The sequence below is a fragment of the Martes martes genome, assembly GCF_963455335.1.
Source record: "Martes martes genome assembly, chromosome: 8".
Taxonomy (NCBI): domain Eukaryota; kingdom Metazoa; phylum Chordata; class Mammalia; order Carnivora; family Mustelidae; genus Martes; species Martes martes.
Window position 1 is genome coordinate 57,116,934 of NC_137895.1, and position 24,212 is coordinate 57,141,145.

Sequence of the window (24,212 nt, forward strand, 5' to 3'; positions counted from 1 at the left end):
TTTTTATTTGTTTTTCACTCATATTAAAATGTTGGGAGGTCTGTGGCAGGGCATGAAATTTAATTTGCCCTGGGACCAAACACTCACCTAGAGATGTCTTTGTGGCCATCTGGACTACAGAAGAGAAGAAAGTGTTTTTATCTTTATGGCTGATTACTTAAAATAAGCTTTGTTGCCATCATAGCTCTAATGACTCTAGTCTTTTCCCCACAGTTATTTAAAATTATTGTCAAGTTATTGTCAAGATTCAAAAATTTAACTGCAAGCTTTAACCATTCTGCTAGATTTGAGTACTTTGGGGCTTAGACTCTGTGGGAAAAGATCTTTAATTAGCCTTCTATAAATGGAAATTGACTATCAGGATTTAAGCAACTTAATTTTCCAGAAATTATAAAATTTGGCACCCTTTTCATGATAAAAGTACTATAAAAGACACACACACACACACACACAAAAAAGGGCCTTGAGCAGACTTTTTTTTCTGGACTGAAATGGAGGCTTTCTTTCAAGCGAATTCCCTGATGTTTGCTGTGTGTGATTTGGCTCTATCTCTGTAACTGCTAATATGTGGCATGGACTTCAGGCTGTCTGGGATCTGGATGTGCCCAAAGTCTGTATTGCAAGTCCGGATTCACAGGCATTGTGTTACAAAACTGGCTTGCTGCCTTCTCTGTTTTCTGTGTCTTAAGCAGCTGCATTGTTTGTTGCAGTATATGCATTAGCTGTTGTCTGTGTTCAGTTTCCTGCAGACTGACAAAGTGGGAGGGGCTTTGTTTGATACATAGCTGAGTTTTCACTGTGTGAGTTCTTGAGTGCACATTGCAGCCATCTTAATTACACTTTAGTGCAACTGAGACAGTGCAGCTGTCTCAAAATGGCTGCTGACCTAGTCTTTGTAGCTGCTTAGGCAGCAACTATGCCAGTGAGGAGACTTGGCACATGCACCAGGACCAGAGGTAAGAACCAATTACTCTTTATCTTTGAACATTTTAATTAAAAAATATTTGAATTTTACTGAATTTACATAGCAAGGTGAACTTAGAGCTTGCTTGCTAAGAAGTTGAAGTGTTTGCTTTAAGCTTCTTTTATGGACACAGTACATAGGATGGTGAGGTCAAAGGTTAAATTCCTGTAATTTCTCACCATCTTATGTACTGTCATTACCAGAACATTTGACCACTACAATAGTGTTTCTGGCCCTAATTAACTTAATATTCTTTTTGTGTTGGATATTTTAGTTTGCTTGATATTTTTTGGTAGAAATTAAAAACAGTATATTTACTGAATAGTGTTTTTTTGTTTTGTTTTGTTTTGGAAAGAAGCCATAAATAAGCCGTGTTTTGCATGAAGAGATGTGTGTGTGTGTGTGTGTGTGTGTGTGTGTGTGTGTGTGTCTGTGTGTGTGTTTTGGAGCTATTGTTTGATAGCTTTCTGGGAAGAATTTAATTTTCTGAATATAAGTCCTAGTTACAGAAAGAAAAATGTTTTTAACACTGTTAAGATTTTTTTTTTTATTTTTGTAGTGGGTTCTAATTTTCATTATGCTGCCTCCTCTTGGCCATTCAGTTCTTTCACACGTTTTAAGGGTGCTAACTTTTTATTCTAATTACTTTTTGCTTAAATTGTCATTCAGATTCAAATTTTGAGTTTAGAAACAAGTTCACATCTAGGACTGGATACCCCTTTCCTTTCTCCTAATATATTTTAATACAACAGAACTGAAATAAATACTCAGTTGTTTTAGTTAATTGATATTAATTGTTGATGTCCACTTTAGTCTTAGTTTAAACCTGTGGTATATTTAAAAATAATGTATTTCAGTGATTTTGTTAATTTTGTTTCACAAATTTTCAAAAAGCGTTCTTAACATTCTGAACTTGAAACATTTATTGAGATATGGTAAGACCATAGTCACCCAGAGAGTTAGGAGAATGAAATTCTTATTCACATAATATTTCAGATAGAAATTTTAAGCTCTAATGTTTAAAATGTGGTAATTACTAAAAATTTTTAATAAATGGTATAGTACATTTCTTCAGTTTTGTTAAGAGTATTATGAATATATCCCTGACTAATATGACATAGAACAGTAAGTTTTGAACTTTCTAAGCACAGCAACTTTAGAAAACAGCAAATTTTTGCACATTAAATTCTTATGAAGGACCCCTATATTTAAAAGGGACACATGTGGTATTTTATTGTTTTGTATTTATTTTATAACTTAAAAGTGTAACATTTATTTATTATAAACTTATTTATTAAAATGAGAACAATTAGGCTGTTAAGATGAAAACAAAAGTCTGAAACCAGATCCTATATCACAGTTTTAATCTTGTTAGTGTCAGGATCTAGGTTGCTTAGTTGTAGAACTTCAGATGGTAAGTTAAGGGACTGTAGAATTCCGTTTGAAAAGTATTCTAAAATGTGAATTCTTTCCTTTTTTTTTTTTTTTTAAGACTTTATTTCTTTATTTGACAGAGATCACAAGTAGGCAGAGAGGCAGGCAGAGAGGGGAGGAAGCAGGCTCCATCCTGAGCAGAGAGCCCAACGCGGGGCTCGATCCCAGAACCCTGGGATCATGTCGAAGGCAGAGGCTTTAACACACTGTGCCACCCAGGTGCCCCTAAAATGTGAATTCTTTATGTTCTTTTTTAATTTCATGAAGTTAGAGTTTATATTTACACAATTTAACAGTTTGAAATTGCTGCTTTGCCACAAAATTGTGTTTATATTCTAATTTTTTTTAACAAAATACTTTTTTTCTTCATCATTGATCACTTATTTAGTGGCTTCAAATATATTTGGGATCACTAGTTCAGCTTTGTCAATAGCTTTAGTGTGTTTATTTCTCTTTCATTAGCTTACTACTTTGTGAAGTTGTTAGGACTCTTTTTATGTGATATAATGGTGGATTCTATTAACCTGAACATTACTTTATATAAATCCAGTAATATGAGCTTGCCCCCGAAAGAGAAGAAGTGTTGTGAGAGAGATTTTATCCATCGTGCCTTTCAGATTTACCCTAGAGTGAGTATGACATAGGAAAAGTGAATGTGCTGTGCCCTTAATCATTATTATTTTTATGCTTCTTGTAGTATGAACAGCTTACTGTATTCAGATATTTCATACAGTGCAAGCCAGCTACTCAGTTTGTTCTTTATTGCTAGAGGAAACTGGCTAGGTTGAAATTATTGAAAACTTATGTTGTTCGTCAGAGTAAGACCTTAGGGAAATTTCAGTGATCCACTCTTTTTGCCTTTTGTTGTGGCTTATAAAACTTACTTTCATTCTCTGCAGGAACACTCCATTGATTATTACTTGTACATGGGGGAACATCAACAGTGTGGTTTTTTGGAATGTTATTGCTAATTTTTTCAGTGCCATGTTGCATTTTTGCAACTATAAGCATAAACTGGACCTCAGTGGGATTATTACTTCTGGGATTTGTGACAGTTTTCAAATTGTCCATGCTGGCTATTAAATGGCTGAATAATTGAAGGCATGATAAATCTGGGAGCTGGATAATTAAGGTTTAATATTATTTTGTCATCTTTTGTGCTCCCTCTGAGTTTATCCTTTTTCCTGAGCTATTTCATTAAGCATAAGCCTTTAAGGAAAATGTTGAGATGGTGAAAGAAATTGACTAAGAGTTCAAGCCTAAATTTGAGTTGTTTTTATTACTTCTCTTATATTGATCAACTCATTCCATTTTCTGACTTTCGTTTCCTCATCTGTAAAATGGGAAAGATTCCTATCTATATGGCGAGGATATGCGGAGAATCAGTTTACATAATGTTTCTGAAAAGTACCATGAAATAGTCTGCATGCTAATTTTCCAGTAATATTTGAATGCTCTTCAGTTTTTTGTTTCTTAGATGTGTACTTTATCAAATGTGCTTGGATCAGGGAATGTATTATATTTAAACAGTATGGGAAATTTCACATATAACTCATGCTCAGAAGCAAGAAGTACTGACTAATATTAGTACATCCATAGCCACTTGATAATATGTTGTATTCATGTTTGTACTGCTGATCCTATTCTGTTACATAGATTAACCACCTTTTGCTGTATGTAGATAGTGGCAGATATGTTTATTAAGTGAAGGCCAATGTAGAATATTGACATTACAGAATTAAGGAAGTAAAAGGGATAAATGTTTTGATTCTAGTCTGAGTCCTCCAAATATGCAGTGAGAGAATAATTTCTCTAAAGAGATGACTTGAATTCGGGGCCTAGAATTTTCTGTGTTTTGGTACATATGAGAATCTTAAGAAAATATAGTTTTCTTTCAGTAGCCGCAAATTGGCAGCCAACAGACTTTATCCTTTAGCTGTTGCCCTGTTACTCTACTTGTTTAAGCTGTCAAATTTTACACAAAAATCTGGATGTCTCATCTCTGAAAAATAGAAGTTGGGCAGTACTAAGAATGTATTTCTGCATCAGAAAAATAATCTTCAGTAGAGTACCTACTGTCTCCTTCAGATAGGGCCTATACAGTTCACATCTGGTCTTATTCACTAATTACATTACCTGCTGGGCCCCTATAAACTGTTCCTTTCAGATCTCTATCCTACTTATTTGACAGATTGTTGGCAGCCTTTTATATTTAGAGTACAGCTTCTAACCTAGGAGAAAGTAAGCGCAAGTAAAGTCCAGCTTACTTTACTTGGTAGGAGAGACTGCCTTCATAAAGACCATTTTCTCTTTAGAAGATACGGAACCTTTGCCAATCTTCAGCTTTGTCCTGATTTCTCTGTATTAGAGAAATAATGGTGCTGATTGAAGGAGATCCAGTGACATCAGCAAAAAGTGGCAATAGAATGAAAGTGAAGAGATTAAAGAAATATTAATTAGAAACATGAATACCTTGAGGTCTTTTAATGTCATAATAGGTTCTCTTTTCTTTAAATGTTATGATGGTGTTAAAGACATCACTGTTTATCATATTGATGTTAATGATGATACTGCATAAGAAAAAGTATATTCAAGATACACAGTTTACTGAACAGGTAAATGAAATACATTTTATAAAAGACATGTCTAAATTGGTTGAGTTGAGAAGTCTTAGCACTAAAAATGAGAAAGTTGCTGCTAGTAGAAAGTTTTCTTGACTGCATTAGACTAATTTTAGAGGCCATTATAAACTTATTTTTGTTTAAAGTTTGCTTCTGTTTACGTAACACTCACTGAATCAACTTTGTTGAGACTACTTTGATGATGTAGGAAACATGGTGCTTTATGATCATGATATGATATGATTTTCAATTCCACATTTTCTAGAGTGAAAGCCAGCTTCTTAGCATTCATGTAATACCATGTAATACCATGACATTGCTAACTCCAGGGAAATGTTACTTTTTTGGAAAATGGCTTTAAGTTAAAGCAGAAACTTCAGTGGAAATTGAAAAAGCATTTAACTTGCCCAGGAAACACTGACTCTCCTGCTTTCTGAACTCTTCACACTCCCAAAAGAGATAGTGATTTGTGATTTGGGAAAAAGCTTAAAGTCTATTCAAATAAGGAATTTTTTTTTAATCGCTTAGGTTAGAACTTTCACAGAATTCTCTATTAGTAATTTGTAGCAGTCTGTTCTTAGTCATTAATGTGTTAATATGGAAACGATGAAAACAGTGCTTATTGATACAGTGAATCCTTTGAGTTTAATGAAGAAGGAGTTTAACACTATATCTGAGGAGTTGTTTCTGCATCTAAGGACTTTTGCCCTTCTTGTAGTAAACCAGGTGCTACTGCCCAGGAGAGGCATGTGACCTGTTGCTCTCCTTTGCTAACATGGAAGTGTCATGGCATGCATTGTGGAAGCTACTAGTATAGTAGTCAGGAAATGATTATTTTTATCTGGTATGGCTATTAAAAATTATATCATTTTGGATACATGGCCATTTTGCATTAAAAGAGAGAGGCCTTTGGATTTGGATTAGATAAAGAGCCAGGGAAGAACACAGACTTTGGAATTAGTCAAGGTGAACTCATTTTCTTTGACCAACTAGTTAGACGTTTATATGAGAAATGTATATATAATGCTGGATGTATAATACTTATCATAAGTGCTCAGTCTTTTTTTAAAAAAGATTTTATTTATATTTATGTGACAGAGACAGAGATCACAAGTAGGTAGAGCAGCAGGCAGAGAGAGAGAGGAGGAAACAGGCTCCCTGCTGAGCAGAGAGCCCCATGTGGGCCTCCATCCCAGGAACCTGGGATAAGGACCTGAGCTGAAGGCAGAGGCTTAATCCACTGAGCCACCCAGGTGCCCCGCTCAGTCAGTCTTATGCATTATTTTTTATGGGAAGAAGCTAGTTGCTTATTTTCAGACTTTAGTTTTTGTATCTATAATATGGGATAAAGTCTACCATGTAGAGTTGATAATTGGGATTTAAATGAGCATAGTATATATACATTTAGTGCGGCGTGGGACACAAATTACGCATTAGTAAATAGTGGTTGCTTTTTCCTTACAAGTTTCCTTCTGGCACAAATTTCTTTTGTTTTGTTTTCAATCATTATGGTATTGGGGAGAAATCTGGGCTACTTGGGTACTTTAGAAAAGGATCTTTAGGGTGAGGGGTTTTTAGGGGTCTGGCAGATAGGTAGTAAAAATGCCAGAAAGCAAGGTGTTTATTTATTTTTATTTTTTAAAAGCTTTTATTTATTTAATTGACAGAGAAAGAGAGAGCACAAGCAGCTGGAGAGGCAGAGGGATAGGGAGAAGCAGGCTCCTCGCAAAGCAGGGGAAGCCTGAGATGGGATTCGATCCCAGGACTCTAGGATCATGACCTGAGCCAAAGGCAGTGGCTTAACCAACTGAGCCACCCAGGCATCCCAAGCAAGGTGTTTGAATCTCAAAGTGAAGACTTTAAAGAGCTTGAAGGGGATACAATAAGAATTCTTACTGGTGCTAAGGCAGCATGTTAGAGTGAAAACAAAAATGGATTTTGAATTGATCAATTGATTCAACAAATTTAGTAAACACTTGTTATGTACCTGTTAGTTGCCAGGTACTGTTTTGATGTCTAGCATACAAGATCTCTACACTCTAGCAGTTTACACTGGGGCAGGGGAAATGGGAGGGTAGATAATAAATACGAGAAGGTTAAATTACCCCAGGGACTGAGAATCCTGGGGGTAGGGTAGAATAGGTAGCGAATGGCTAGGTGAACACTACCAAAATGTGGTCTGTGGATGAGTTCAAGGTCAGTTCAGATTAGTTTGTCTGTTTATTCTTGATCTTCCATGAGATAAGAACTGAAATTAAAAATGTCTAGAAATTTTTGTATCAATCTGATAACGTAACTTTATGTCAGTTGGGTCAAATAATAAAAATAATTGAGGCATATTCTTTCTCTTTATTTCACCTTCCAATTAATTCATTTTCATTGAATTTATAAAAGTGTTGATCTTTGGATTAGAGCTAAAACATTGGTTCTTTACCATTATTAATTTGCAAAGCACTGAGCTAGATTAACAACTAACATTGTTGGTTGGCACTTCAGTAAGCAGGTTGTAGAGAATTTAAGCCTCTCATGATTAATTCAGTATTAGGTCATTATTTCACTTATTCAGCTTAATAAATAGTTGTTATATATATTATATTTTATGCTGTATTAAATTATTTTAGGTCCTTTGATTTTAAAGTACTTTTATTCAAAGATCTGGATGCATAAAGTAGGAAGAGAGAGTTGGAGGACACAGCTAACAAAATTAAAACCAGAAGGAATACAATACTTGGATGATTTCCAACTGTGAGATGTTACGATCAATAGCCAAATGTTATTTAAATGGTATATACTATGTGAAATGACACCATATTATATATATTTGTTTCTGTTCCTTATTCTGCTGATGGCGGAGTACAGATTCTGAAAAGAATATGTAATTGAGGAAATTCATTACTGCTTATCAAAGGCAACATTTAGGATTATGCATGCATTAGAAGTCTACTATTTACTGTTGATGTGTGATAACTTTTTCCCCTAATTTTGAGCTCCATTGTCTTTATTGTATAATAGGGATAGTTTAAGAACAATGTTTTTTTTTTTTCTTAAAGATTTTATTTATTTATTTGACAGAGAGAGAGATCAGAAGTAGGCAGAGAGGCAGGCAAGGGGGTGGGAGATGCAGGCTCCCCGCTGAGCAGAGAGCCCAATGAAGGGCTTGATCCCAGGACCCTAAGATCATGACTTGAGCAGAAGGCAGAGGCTCAACCCACTGAGCCACCCAAGTGCCCCAAGAATGGTGTTTTAAAACAGCTGAAAATATGGGGCACCTGGGTGGCTTAGTTGGCTAAGTGTCTGCCTTTGGCTTAGGTCATGATTCTGGCATCTTGGGATTGAGCCCACATCACGCTCCCTGCTCAGTGGGGACCTGTTTCTCCCTCACCTCTTCAGCTCCCCTTGCTTGTGCGCGCTCTCTCTCATATAATAAATGAAAAATCTTTAAAAAAAAAATCTGAAAATAAGATTAAAAAATAAGGAACAGGGGCACCTGGGCGGCTCAGTCAGCTGGGGGTCCAACTCTTGATCTTGGCTCAGGTCTTGATCTTGGGGTTGTGAATTTGAGCCCCACATTGGGGCCTACTTTAAAAAAAATAAGGATAGGGGCGCCTGGGTGGCTCAGTGGGTTAAGCCGCTGCCTTTGGCTCAGGTCATGATCTCAGGGTCCTGGGATCCAGCCCCGCATCGGGCTCCCTGCTCAGCGGGGAGCCTGCTTCCTCCTCTCTCTCTGCCTGCCTCTCTGCCTGCTTGTGTTCTCTGTCTCTCTCTCTGTCAAATAAATAAATAAATAAATAAATAAAATCTTAAAAAAAAAAATAAGGATAACCCCTGGTTAGCATATTAAGTATTACTTTTCATTTTATTGTCATTTTAGATGTGGTACTAGTTTCTAAACTGTTATTTGAAAATGAAATTTAGTATATTTAGACTCACTAAAATAAGTGGAAAAATAGAAGTGAAGAGATAGAATTATGTATTAGTAGGTGATAAAGCAATTACTGAAAAAAATTTAAACAAAGGACTTCATAGGCAGTGACTCAACTCTTGCTCATTCAAATCTGGCCCATCAAAACAACACAAGAATGATTTAGGGTAAATAAGAATGTGCTACTGACAAAATATATTCTTGTTTAGATATTTGTAACTTAACATGTGTGAGTTTATAAAAAAGTTTAGCAATATTAACTAGTGGTAAATACATTGAATTACTAATCACTGTACTAGTTTTGCTTGAATATGCATTAAGTCTTACTATTTGGTGACATGTAAAGCATTGTGGTTGTAAGTGCAAATCTATTTAATGATCATTATTTAAGTAATTAACAAAATGTGAAAGGTGGCTGTAGAGTCAAATGAGGACAGCTTTTAGTTAATGTGAATTATAATTTATATTTTTAATGACAAAAATAGCAGTTACTGGATTTATGTAATATTTTGGTCTATGTCACAAAAAACTAAAGCTTTTGAATATCTCTGGGTGTTAAACATGTTTTGGTGTGGTGGGGGTAAAATGTCAGTTACATAAGAATTATAAATTGATTTTCTCTTATTACCTGGATTTGAATCATTGGTAAATAGATAACTAGATATATTCTAGAACCAGTCAGTGCCTGTTGGGGAACGAATGGGGGAGGGTTTACTCAGCAGTATTCTTTAGTTTGGTCATGAAATGAGGACTGCTTTATGTAAATTGTTCTTACTGGTGCCAGCTAGCTGTAACTGCAGTCTGGCTCTGCTAGGGCAGCAAATAATATGTGTCATGGATTTTCTGTTTGGAATGTATAAGAATATAGCCTTTAGGACTGAAAGAACAGAGTTGATGCTTTAGAATAAGAGTACTGAGACCTCCACAACTGACAAAATGTGGAATAATGAGAATCTATAAGCCTTTGAAGCTTTTAGTTCTGTTTTTATAGATTTATGCCTACTGATACTATTGGGTAATATGTGGGAGGTACTTAACTGCACACAGTTGCTGCAGTCCTAATAGTTGGCAGAATAGAAAGCAGTACAAAAGAATTCTGATTCTAGGCATCTTTACTTGCAACAATCCTTTGGAAGATGTACTTTGTGTGTTCTATGAGCTTCACTGGCATACTGTCTGACGTTTTTTGGCTTTTGTGGTTAATGGGATGTTTGCTGCACAAACTATACAACAGATGTGAATCACTGTTTGAAAGGAATTTTAATATGTAGCCAATCTACTATATTCCTGTTTTTTTAAATGAATATGAACCAAGCAAGGAATTTAGGCTCAAGAAGGCTGTTCTAGAAGTCTGCATTAGTTTTAACTGCTTATACAAATGAACTAAGTTGCAGTGGTTTACAGAAGAGGAAGTCCTTTTCACAATATCGAGCTAACCACAGGTAAGAGATTCAGGTCCTTTTTTTTTTTTTTTTTTTTGTGACTACCCCCACCTCCCACCCCCGACCCCTCAGGCCTTATATCTGTCTCTAACCTTTGGAAGGTTTTTTTGTTTGTTTTAATTATAGTCATTCCAGGAATGGTAGACTGTTTATTGTAAATTTTCAGGAGATTTTGAATACCATATTTGGATTTTATCTTTTAAAAAATAATTTTCACTTTTATAATTTTCCTTAGGTTTGTATTGAAATGAACTAGCATTGGGCTTCATATATGAACATTACTCATGCATACAATATGTTCATATTACATAGAAATCAGTTTTAGACCTCTTTTCATTATAGTCCTGTTGCTGTGTTTTCAGTTATAGTGACACCAACTGGTACATACAGAGAAATGACATTTTGTAACCTTACTAAACTATAAAGCTTTAGAGTAAATGTACCACTTTGAATTCATCATCAAAATCTGACTGCTTCTGTTTTCACAAATGATATACATTAGATAATGTATATTTATACATATAACATGGTCAAGTTTTCCAGTCCCACCCTTATGCTTTCCATTTCCACATATTTAAACTTACCACCATCTTAACAAAGTGAACTTAAGTTTAAAACTAAAATGAATATTAGAAATTTTAATATTTTATTTCTTAGGTGAAGGTTGCAGAGGCATTTGTTAAATTATTTTTTTGGTATGCTTGAAAAATTGCGTACAGAAAACCATTATCTCATTGAAATAAAAGAAGCATGCAACATAAGAATATATAACCATACTATAAAGGTATAAAGATATATGTTTATAAAGAGTGCAAGTATTTGTGTCTGCTAATATCAGTATGGCCAGTGATAAAATACATTATTGATTGTTATAATTTTGGAGGATGAATGTGGGTAGGTGACAAAGCAAAGGGTAGCTTCGAGAAATAGAGGAGGAAAGGAATGGTATTGTGCAGTTCTTTGCTTCCCTAAGAAGTTAAACATCAGGATCTTTCTGCAACTTAAAAGTGTTAGTTTTAGATGGGACTTTCAGTTCTCTAGACTCTGAAAGGCCATTGGCCATTTATTACTATATGCTTGGGTACTTAAAAGCTAGAGGCCAGCTAGATTGAGTGTGATAGAAGCCACACTCATGTTTCAGGAGTACAGACTGTTTCCTCTTGCCTTTTGACAGTGTTGCTTAGGCTTTTGAAAATTATTGTTCTAATACATGTTTTGTTGAAGTATAAAAATTTATATGTTTGTGGATGTGTGTTTCATTTGAGTAAACAACTTCACTAGGATCAGAGAAATGTTGATACTAGAAAGATACCAATTTTGATTAATTTACCAAAGGCTGGATTGGGAGAAGGGCATGCTTCTCTTAGTGTGGAGAACACACATATCTAAAACTGTTGGGAAGTTTTCATACTTTTCTAGAATGTTAGATTGGGAAGATAGTTGAGACAGCCTGAGGGGTTTTTTATTTATATGTAAAGAGGCAAGGGGTTAGACCAAAGTAGCATTCAATAAATATTCAGTTGGGGATCATAGCAAAGCAAGAGGAGGGAAAGTTGCATAGAGTTTTCTGTAGATACAAATAAACATAAAGGGTTTATGTAAGACAAAGATAAATGTCTTGAGGATAAAGATGTGTCGTTTTCGAGACTATTGAAGTTGAGTATGAATGATCCAAAAATCTGAAGGATAAATTTTGAGTTTGCAGTTTTTGTGTTCCTCTTAGGCAACAAAATTTATTGGCAAGTAATGTTGAATAACAAAATCTTGAAAGTGCAATAGACCTAGGTGGTCAAGTAGTTGTAACATCACACTTCCTACAGGAGCCTACTGTTTATTATTCCTGATAGTTAATTATCTAGTTTCTGCTTCAACATTTCTAATGACAGAAAGGAGAGTCTCTAACTTCATATGGTAATTAATTCTTTCTTTTGATGGACATCTGAACAAATCAATATTTGTTGATTTTGAGGAGAAATTGGCCTTTCATTGCACTCGTCTCTCTGCCTGCCTCTTTTTCTCTATATCTGGTTTACACACATGATAGATCTGCACTATTTAAAGGAAGCCATTAAAATTCTCTTGTTTTCTAGGCTAAATATTCTCCATTTTCCCAATGGTTTCATCATACAACATGTTGTTCTAGGTCATTCTTTAGCCTAATCATCCTGTTTGTCCTACTGTTTCTTTAAGAGTCCCTCTTTATCTGAGTCACTAGAAACTAAATATAATACTAAAAAATGTCTCCCTTTCCTTTAGACTGTGTGGTTCTGTTCTGTAGCTTAACTTTGTGTTGACATTTCTAGCAGCCACCTAGCACTGTTGAATTTTATTGAGTTTGCAGTAAGTTCAGATCCCTCAGTATTTTTCACACATACCACTGATAACCTTTAATATAACTGAATATTTGAACCAAGTGTATTGCTTTGTATTTGTAGTTATATCTTCTTTATAATTTCTAATATTGTTTATTATGGTTTTTTCAATTTTCCTTGATTTATTTTCTACTTTTTAATAGTTCTTTTCCCCAAAGAACTGGCTATTGGTTTTATTGTTGCTTGCTGTTTTATTGTTGGGTTTTCTCTCATTATTTTTGCTTTTATTATGATTCCTTACTTTGGGTTTGCACTTTTCCTCCTTTACTAGCATTTTTGAGTTTGTGTTTTTTTAAATTAATATGTGTGGTTTAAGGCTATCATTTTTCCTCTGAGTTATTTAACCTCTGATTTCCTACTTAATCTAGTATATTTATATATTTTTAATTTATAAGGAGATCCTTTTTTTGTCATTTCATTGTTGCTCATCTATGGCTGCAGATGTGGCTTTGTGTGATTTTTTTTTTTTTTTTTGTCTTTGGATTTATTATTTCCTTGACACCACATTAATGTATGTTGGATGTGTTCATGAAAAATGCATATTCTGGGTTTGTTGGATATACAGTTCCATTTTTCTATGAAGAAATACATGCATTGTTTATATTACTTACATTTTCTTCATCTGTAGATTTTATTTTATTTTTTTTTTAAAGATTTTACTTATTTATTTGACAGAGATCACAAGTAGGCAGAGAGGCAGGCACAGAGAGAGGGGGAGGCAGTCTCCCTGCCGAGCAGAGTGTCCGATGCGGGGCTGGATCCCAGGACCCTGAGATCATAACCTGAGCCAAAGGCAGAGGCTTTAACCCACTGAGCCACCCAGGCGCCCCCATCTGTAGATTTTATAATGAGGTGTATTTCTCTGTGGATTTACTAGTTTCTTCCTGAAAATTTTTAAACCTGTTTTTGTTTTATGTGATTTGAAATGATGTACTTTTATCTATAGGAAATACATTTTTTCTTGTCCAGCAACTTGATCTTCAATTTGAATCCTTTTTTTACATGTTATATATAGGTTTTATATACACACTTACCTTTTTCTTTGGTTAACATTTGCTTAGTGTATCATTTTCTGTCCTTTGAATTTTTAACCTTTCTATGCTATTTTATTATAAGTTGTGTCTCTTGTTTATAATGCATATCTGCTATTTTTGTCACTTTACCCAGTTTGAAACCTGATAAGTTATTTTTAGATTGACAGTTTTCTTTATTTTTGCCCCACATTTCACAGCCCCTAAGTCTGCTAACTCCCATCATATAATTATCTGGGATTTTTATTCCAGACTATTTATTTTAAAGATGATGGATCTTCAATTATTTCAGCCAGTCCATGAGTTTTACTTGTTTTTTGGAGCATTGATGATTCCTTTGGAGCATTATATGAGTTCCCTAATTTGAGTTCTTCCCCCATTTATTAGGGTCTTTTGATGTCTTGAATTTGTACTATATTTTTATGTAATTGTTTTAGCAAGGGACCATTTCGTCAGTCTTTGCTCAGAAATAATATCTTTATCCTGTTGATTGCTAGTTTTTCTGGCACTAGAATTCTAGGCTAAAAATAACCTTTCTTCGGAACTTTGAGGATATTGTTGTTTATTTTAGCATTCAGTATTGCTGATGACAAGTCTGATGTCATTTTAATTCTTACTGCTTTGTAGTTAACTGATCTTTTACTCTTAAGTTATTAATATTTCCTCAAATTGGTTTTCTGAAGTCTTCACACATTATGTCTAAGTTTTAGGGTTTTTTTGTTGTTTTTTGTTTTTTTGTTTTTTGCTTATTTTAATTTAGTCTGTTTTGGTATAATGAGCAGACCTGTTCTATGGAAAGCATATATATACTTTTTAAAAAAAGATTTTATTTATTTATTTGATAGAGAGGTAGTAGCAAGAGAGGGAACACAGGCAGGGGTGTGGGAGAGGGAGAAGCAGGCTTCCCAGTGGAGCAGGGAGCCCTACTTGTGGCTCAATCCCAGGACCCTGGGATCATGACCTGAGCTGAAGGCAGCCACTTAACAACTGAGCCACCCAGGTGCCCCTTTTTATATATTTTTTAAAAATTTAACTCTGTGAATTCTTTTTCTTATTTTCTTTTATTCTTAGTTCTTTTTTCTAAAATTCATCTTCAGTGAAACTTACTGCTTCTGGATATGTTCCCCCATCTCTTAGCTTTTCTGTTTTTCCTTTGTGTAATATTTTGAGAGGACATTGGGTCTTGATTACCTATGTCTCACTTCAGTTGTGTCCATGCAGCTCTTGTTTTGAGTTTCTAAGATTTCAGATTCATTTCTTTTCATATCTGCTTGTTCTTGTGGGTATAGTACCTTTTCAGAATATTTAATATATTATTTTAAAATGTTTTCTGTTCATTCCACTAAGTAACTAGTTCTTTTGTTTGAAGGGTTTGGCATCTATTTGTGGTTATGCTTATTTTTGTATTTGAGATTTCTTGTTTTACTCGGGGTCGATGCTGACTGAAATGATTGTGAGGGGTTGGGAAGTGGTACTTGTAACTTGCTGCTTATGGGAAATGCTAGGAATTTATCTTTTGGATTGTAGCTTCTCTTCTCTGTCTCTTCTGGAGTTAGTGTCTGGGTGGGTCAACTAATTACACTTATAAATGTCGTTGCTACTCTGGCTTATTATTAGCATGGAAGAGATTGGGGAAGTGGGATGAGTTTAACTGTTAAGATACAAGTTACATGAATATATCTTCATTGTGAAAGTTTGAACTGGCACATCTAAGTGAAACTTGGTATTTATATTCCTTTGTCTTCTGCCATATCAACCACTATAAACTAGTTAGGCATTTATCCTTCCAGACTTTAAAATATCACTTGTGTGCCTATATTAATGTTTAGAAATGATATTTTGTGTGTGTGTGTGTTTAACACAATGGCATATAAAACCTGGAAACAATTTATTGTCTACTTATGTATCTGAGTACTTTCTGTTTTATTATCCCATTTAACCCCTGTGACAATTTAATGAGAAGTGGTATGAGGAGAGGCAGTGTTAGAGTTTTAGTTTCATAGTTGAGGATACTGAGGCAAAGAAGGGATATATTATTGAACAGGTAACTTAGCTTGGAAATGATAGTTCCGGTATTCAAAAAGGTATGTCTGGCTTCAGCTTTTTGCATTAAGAATTCTGCAGCTGCTTTGTTGTACACTTTATATTCATGCACATGACAGAAATCTACATTCTTAACTTTTAGTGTTCTTCAGTGAGAATTCTCCACAGTATGTTTTGTTTGTTTGTTTGTTTTCCAGGTTGCTAGTCTTTTAATTCACATAGAGAATAAAAGTTTATTCTATTTATATTGTTTTGCCAGTTTGGAAAAAGGCTTCACCTAAATTATCATCCTTAGTAACAGTCCTGTGATCCAGTTTTTCTTTTCTTTTCTTTTTTGAAAGATTTTATTTATTTGTCAGAGAGAGAGAGACTGAGAGAGCATAAGCAAGGGGAATGGCAGCAGAGGGAGAAGCAGGCCCCCTGTTCAGCAGGGAGCCTGATGCAGGGCTCGATCCCAGGACCCCGGGATCATGACCCAAGCCAAGGCAGACGCTCAACCGAATGAGCTACCCGGGCGTCCTGATCCACTGCTTTTCTTCTAGTAATGTTAGCATACAGTACTTTATATGTTCCAGGCATTTTTCTTTATGCCTTATGTATGCATTTAATCCTAAACTCACTCAGTCCTCTAGCTCAGTGAGGTAGATATTATTATTATCTCCATATTATTGGCCCAGAGAGGTTAAGTAATGTGCCCAGGGTCACAAAGCTATTAAGTATGCACAGTATTTTTTAAAAGCTATTTTTTTAGTGGTGGATGTTATATTTGCCTGTATTTTTTTTTTTAATTTAAAGTCAAGAAATTGTTATTTAAGGAATTTCACATCTGACTCCTTCCAGTGTCAGTCTCCCTAGTTTCTCTGAAGTCAGAATCATAATCCTCAAAATAACCCTTTTAAAAAGAACTTTTGTTCAATCCACAGTTGTCACTGTCAGTCATTCCACAGTTTGTTTGTTTGTTTGTTTGTTTTTTGGATGGGCTTGTTTCCACTTGAATATGATCATACTTCAAAAACTCCCCACTTGTAATTTTTGGGATCCAACTTCTTTAAGCAGTTTACTTTAGGGCCGTGTTTAGGATCTGCATGGTTCTCAATTTCAGACACCGTTGAACATGAGTAAGTTCAAATCATATTCACTCCTAAACTATCACACCCTAAAATTGTATAGATTGTTGGGATATGCCAATAATTTTAAGTCCAGACATTGTGTTCTCAATTGAATTGAAAAGCCTAAAGAAAGGAGGCATCTTTGTTTCAAGTCAACATTAAAATTAGAATACTAATTCAATATAGCTGAGATTTCCCTTAAATCCTATGCTTTTAGTAATTCTGTAGTCTTGGAGCCAACCTCCATGTTTATGAATGCTCTTGTCACTTTAATGTTTTTTAGGTATCATATTCCTTCTTATTTGTATCAAAACTCATACTTGAACAATGAGTTCTGGATTACAAAAAAGGATTTATTTTTCTCACTTGTCTAAGTCTTTGTCCACAAACTAAACAAATACAGTTTGTATTTTTGCTGTTTTGGTGCAGCAGTAGGTATCCTTATATGTTCCTTTTTTAAAAATGTAAATTGCCTTTTTTGAAAAAACTTTATTTTTTAGAGAACAGTGTAGTGACAGAAGGAGAGGAGAAGAGAGAATTTTAAGCACACTCTGTACCCAGTGAGCCCAATGAGGAGCTTGATCTCACAACCCTGAGATCATAACCTGAGCTAAAATCAAGAGTTGGGCACTAGGGGGCGCCTGGGTGGCTCAGCAGGTTAAGCCTCTGCCTTCGGCTTGGGTCGTGGTCTCAGGGTCCTGGAATCGAGCCCCATATTGGGGTCTCTGCTCAGCGGGGAGCCTGCTTCCCCATCTGCATCTGCCTGCCTCTCTGCCTACTTGTGATGTCTCTCCCTCTGTCAAATAAATAAATAAAATCTTAAAAAAAAAGAAAAAAAGTTGGACGCTTAACTGACTGAGCCATCCAGGTACCCCAGTAGGTTAGTGTATCTTAAGATATCTCAGAATGTCTTTGGTGTGTCAAAGTGGTGCACAGTTTTTGCCTGTTTGCCTTTAAAAATGGTTATGGCAGTGATCTTTTACCAGCTGTGTATGAGACTACTCACTGCTGTATATTATTGCTAACTAAATAGTTGTAAAATGTAAGATGTGTAAAAATGTGTCTTCTTTTTGTGTAGTCTTTATGTGATTATTAGTGAAGTTGAACTTTTTTTCTTATGTTTGTTTTGTGATTCCCTGTTTATGCTTTTTAATTTTTATTTTGAATTGTTTATTCTTTTTATTCACTAATGGGTGTTCTTTTTTATTCTGGATACTAATTCCATATCAGTGTGTTTTTTAGTTTTCAAGTATTTCTCAAAATTTGTGGTTACTTGTAATGCTTTCTGCACCTTCGAAAGTTTTTATTTCATATCTAGTCTGTTTGCTGTTGTACTGGTATGCTCAACTGCTGTTTTGATCCATTTTTAACCATTTATTTCAAATCCACTTAATCCCTGTTAATTTGTGATGTTGTTTCTGTCAGATACTGTATTGCTTGTTTCTGTCTTCTAGATCATTATTGTACTCATCTCTGAATACTTAAGACAATAATTACTGCTTTGTCATATCCTCTCACATCTGAGAGGGCAAGCATTTTTTTTCCTTTTGACTTTCAGTTTTCTTACTGTTTTTGCCTTTTTTTTTTTTACAGATTAATTTCAAAAGTTTGTTATGATATAAAAATAACTAGGTGACATTTTGCCTAGAATTACTTCTAATAATTTTCATCCAGGAAGAATTGATACTTTTCTACATCAAGCCTTATGTCCAACATAGCTCTAATATTTTATATATTTTTATAACTGAATTTTTTCATATATGTTAATGTTTCTAGATATCTTTTTCTTATCATTTGGAAATAAATGTTTTCTTCATTGTATCATCTTACTGTGTTTGAGCTCTTACTGCTTTGGTAGGATTTCTAGACAGTATTGAGTATATTATCACACTTTTTGGTTTTGCCTTGAATGGAAATAGCTGTGGTATTTTACCACTGAATATAAAGTTTCCCATTGGTTTGAAGTAGCCTGTATCAGTGTAAGGAGCAATCTTTATGTTCTTAATTTTTATTTTTATCAATGAATGAGTGTTGAAACATATTCAGTGCCCTTTCAATATCTGTTGAAAAATGAGTTAATTTTTGTAACCATTTTGAGTTGTGTATTAATTTTTATATATGCTTATTTTTTTTTCAATTATTAGAGGTACTTAAAATTAGAAAACACTCCAGTTTTGGGTAAAAAACAATTATCTTTTCTTTCAGTAGTTAACCAGGCATAGGAAGATAAAGGACTTTGAAGAAACTGTGTAGTTTCTTGTCTCCTGGCCTTAAAAACCCAACATAGAAGGTCTCAGTCATGTCCCACAGACTGTTCTAGTCTCTTCAAGGGCTGTTCTTTGCACAATTATTTTTTAAGTCAATTATTACGCCTTTAACAGCGATACAACTAATTGTATTTCTTCTCTTCCCCAAGAGAATAACTTCGGAGTCTGAATTTCAGCATTAAAAAGATGATGTAAAATATTTAAGGAGAAATACAATAAATATTTGGGAATACCAAAATGAAGTCCTTGATCTGAATATGTGATTCTTTTAAAAGAGTTTGGTAGCTTACTCTATTTATTATTGTATCTCTTTGGAATTTTTCTTTCTTTTTCTTTTCTTTCCTTTTCTTCTTCATTTTGTAAATTCTGGAGGCTCTAGGCTCTGTTAAATATTTTCATGTGGCAGAGAGCCAGATTTCAATGGCTCTGAACTCAGCATGTTCCTGTTGCTTAGCAACTACTTGTGAAGTCTTGTGGATGTAACTGAATTATAAATAGGGTTATGTGCAGAAGTGAAATTGAAATTGTAAGGAAAGGCATACTCTTTTCTCTCTCAGCTGAATTTGAGTAATTCTTTATGCAGAGTCAGTTTTTAGCAATCTGGTTTATAAAAGTTCATACTAACCCTATCAGGAAGACTTAAAAAGGGTTCTGTAGAGGTTTTGTTTATAATGACACATTTGAAAGCTCAATTTTGATTATTAAAAATAATCTGTTTTGGAGAGATGATAGTTAATGGAAAATGGAAAACTCCTAATTTTCACGGTCATTCATATAGAAAGATATCCATGTATTCTATTACTGCCTTCATTTCTCTTCCACATCTATATTAAAATCTCCATGAGGTAACAGTTTAATCTTACAGGATGTTTTGTACTTTTAGTCACATTGTTTCTTTAGAGTATCTTAAAAATTATAATAGTGACCATGTAGGTATTTGATGAATATTGAAAACATGGAAAATCCCAATCAACTTTTATAATTTCTCATTAAAACAGTACATTTTGGAGTGGAATTTATTAAAATTTTATTTAAGAATCAAAACTTAAAGGATCCTTTCAGGTCTTCTAATTTAATTTCTATTTATTCCAGATGGAAAACTTTAGACCCAAAGGTGTTATTAAATGATTTATCTAAACCAATAGTCCCCTGACATGTTTTTTTTTTCTGCATTAGTCTCTCTTATCGATGTGTATCTAGCAGCTTTTTTTTGCACTCATATTTCATTAATTTACACAAAATTCAGTTGTATTCTATAACTTATAGTAAAAATGTTCAACTGAATTCAGTAACAAGCACAACCAGTAGGAACAGGTGGGTGAGAACAGAAGAAGATGAGATCTCAGTGTATTTGTGGTCATGAGTCAATCAGAGAGAACATTGGTTCATTTGCTATGATGGTTAGGAGGAGAAAGGTTAAAGGAATTTCCAAAGTGTAATGTTTTTTGGTTAGATCTCTGCAGACTTTTTTAGTTTCTAAAAGATGAAACACAGTGATAATTCATGGTTTGGGATGAAGGAACTCTGTATTTTCTTAAATTGCATCATGAACTGTTGATAATAGCTTCTGACAATCCAGCCTGTGAAAGTAAGCTTCTTAGGAGTATTTGCTAGAAATAGATAGATTGTATTTTTGTGCATCATTAGTGAGAAAAATTTTAGAATGGGAATGTAATTTTTCTTTGTTTGCTCCATGAGGGTGGTGCTGGTCCATTCTGAGTTGTATGCCCAGGAGAGATCTTGCCTTCAAAAGCATAACTTTTTTCTTAAATTCTAACTGAAGAAGGATAGACTTTTATTTTATTTATTTTTTTTTTTGAAGGAGGATAGATTTTTAAAGATAGAGTTTTGATTTTTTTTGTGATGAGCCAAAAAAGTTGTGGTAAATATAATTCTGATTAAATCTGCAAGGAGGGATAATATACCAACAATATTGCTTTGCAATAGAAAATGAAAATAGTAAGTACAAAGAGGAATTTGAGTTTGCCTAAGGATATGAAAGATTAGGGTTCTTCCTTTAGTTATGTTTGTTATTAAAACTACACTTTTGTACACATAGGCTAGAGCCCCAGAACATCTGGCTCTCAGCTGACATTTTAAACTCCTGTGAGTTCTTGAGGGAGAGGGCCAAGAGAAGGAGAAGAGAATGGAGAAGTGAAAGGTAAAGTTTCTGGAATTGTCTAAACTTCTCCAGGGCATTTTAGTTGCTGTACTAATTAACACTGAGGTGTCATTGATTATTCAGTACCCCACCATTCAGATTGGTATGTGATAAGATGTATGGCTATTTTGAATATTGTTCTTCAAACATCATTCTTTTTCTGTTCTCTTGAAATAAAACTGGCGAGTATAAGTGCACTTTTAGAAAAAGTATTATATTTGCTTTAAGTAATATTTAAGAAAATACAAAGTGCTGAGATTTATATTTAAAATTATATTTGAGGGGCGCCTCGGTGGCTCAGTGGGTTAAGACCTCTGCCTTCGGCTCAGGTCATGATCCCAGGGTCCTGGGATTGAGCCCCATGTCGGGCTCTCTGCTCAGCAGGAAGCCTGCCTCTCCCTATCTCTCTCTGCCTGCCTCTCTGCCTACTTGTGATCTCTGTCTGTCAAATAAATAAATAAAAACTTAAATTTTTTTTTAAAATGCTATTTGATTTATGTATCTAGAATTATAAAATAATTTTTCCCACTTGTAGTGCCTTGATACAAATTTGACCCATTTGTTATGTTCTCCTACACTAATTGCTACTCATACTGCTTTCCTTTGTGATAAGGATTATAGTTTATTTGTTCAGATAAGTAAACAAGATCTGTGTATACAAAAGATTTAAATTATCTTGAAGCCATGAATACAGTTGTAGTTAGATTTTGGACATCCAAGTCACATATGAGTACAACAGTAAGAAAAGACAATAAGCTCAGTTACTTTTCCACTTAGACCAGTGTTTAAAAGAACAATATTTATGCTTTCAAAAGCTTGGTTGAACTTTATTTTAAAATCTAGCTATCTTTAAATGTTTAGATTAAGAGGATATATTATTTTCCCCCCTCCCCTTTTATGACTTGGTTATTTCTTACTAGCCAACAGTCTTTGTAGTTACTGCATTAGACTGCATGTTGTTTGTGATCTTTAGAAATTAAAATGTACTACAGAGTAAATTTGTAATGTACAAAGAAACATATATATATTAAGCACTATTAGGTTAGAAGGTTTAGAATGATGAAATAGGTTTTATTATCTGGAATAACAGTAAGAAATGTTAAGACATTGTCAACTTTAGCATTATCCCATTTAGGCAAAATTGAAAAATCAAAAATAACACATGTTAATTTAATGTTTACTTGACAGGAACAATAAGATAATTGGTTTTTATTAATTTAAGAAAAACATTGAATGCCTACTGTTTGAAAGGTACTACTTTATGTTTGAACAAGTTTGTTTTAAAAAAGAAGAAGGCATAATCCCCACTCTATTTAGAGGTCTGCTCTGATAAATTATTTAATCTTTGTATTTTTAATACAGAGTAAATGGCCTTTTACCTATAACTCAGATTCCCAAATTATTTCAGGAAAAAGTGATAGGAAAAAAATGCAGTGCTGTTCAGACTTGGTTAGATTTTATAGACCTTTGAATGTTTTAAAGCTGTGATTAAAATGCCTCATCATTCTCCTAAAGAAGGAAAGTGCTTAGACATGTATGTACATACACACACACAAATACATATATGTAAATAAAATAATATGAACTGTGACATGTAATTTGAAGTGGCCCATAGTTTAGTGTTTATTTCTTCTTTAATTGCCATCTAGTAAAAAAAGATGCCAAGTTAGTATTTTAGATGATGAAATGCAAGACACTTCTTTTCCCCCAAGAAAATAAAGTTTATGCTGGTAGTTTTGCTCTTACAGTCACATCTATTCTGGGATTTATACTAGTGTATTCTATTTTTAGGCTGTTGCCAGGCAGATTTCAAATTTCTCCTTTTATGGTTGTCCAATTTCTGGCTTTCTGACTGGTTACGTGAACCTGCTTTCTCTAGCCAACCACAGTGACTATGCAAACTGTATTTCCGTTTCTGTTGCTATGAGAGAACTGGTAAGATGGCTGCAGTGGGCTCCCTTTGGGTATGTGCATTATTTTAGAGAAGGTTGTCATTGTATGGTAATAAGCAAAAATAAATTTCTTTCAAAATGATATTTTTTGAAATATAAAATCAAACTAAACAAATTTTATAAGGCTTCAAAAAGGCCTCATGTCAGATTTGATTAATTTTAATAATGCTGTGTATTGCACTTTTTCTGAGGTAGCAATGTGTAAGTGGGTAATATTGTTACTTTTTTTAGTAAATAAGCGTCCTGCGTCCCCAAAGAAAGGTTGTCCTCTGTATGTACACCTGCTGTCTGTGAACTTGCTGGCATGTTAGTTTACAATTCTGTCAAAAATATTGTAGGTTACTATCTTTGCTTCCTAAAAGGGTAATTAATTTTTTTCCCCTTAGTTTTATTTATTTATTTTAGATAGCAAACTTGAGAGAAAAAGAACAAGCAGGGAGAGGAAGAGGGAGAAGCAGACTCCCCGCTGAGCAGGGAGCCTGATACGGGGCTTGATTCCAGTACACTGGGATCATGACCTGAGCCAAAGGCAGACGCTTAACAGACTGAGCCACCCAGATGCCCTGTAATTTAGTTTTTAGAATTATTTTAGGTATTACTTATATGTATATAGTTCGTTCTTTTAGCCAGTATTTACTAAGTGTATACTATGTGCCAGATACTATATATTTATTAATACTGTATCAGAATACTTACTTTATTTTTCATTCTTTTGTTAAATTATCTCTGATGCACATCATAACGATGCCAGCATTTTTTAAAATGTTTTCTGACAACAGAGTTGTGGACACTTAAACTGTTTTAATCTTATACTGATCACATGAGATGTGCCAAAGTGTTTTGTTAAACAGTATATAAATACAGATATTATAGTCCATTTTAATAGTTATTTCT

The 24,212-nt window shown here is 34.2% G+C and overlaps 1 protein-coding gene across 4 annotated transcripts in view; it reads left to right on the top strand.

Moving 5' to 3' along the window:
- ATF7IP (activating transcription factor 7 interacting protein) overlaps positions 1–24,212 on the top strand; it is a 117,975-nt gene that overhangs the window by 17,899 nt on the left and 75,864 nt on the right. For 2 of the 4 annotated variants that reach the window (XM_080810021.1, XM_080810022.1), the window contains exon 1: positions 633–956. The exons of the other annotated variants lie outside the window; for them this stretch is intronic. In XM_080810021.1, coding sequence (XP_080666147.1) covers positions 940–956 — 17 coding nt within the window. In that variant the 5' untranslated portion in view covers positions 633–939. Of the gene's footprint in view, positions 1–632; positions 957–24,212 lie in introns of those variants that run through there. 4 annotated transcript variants of the gene reach the window in all.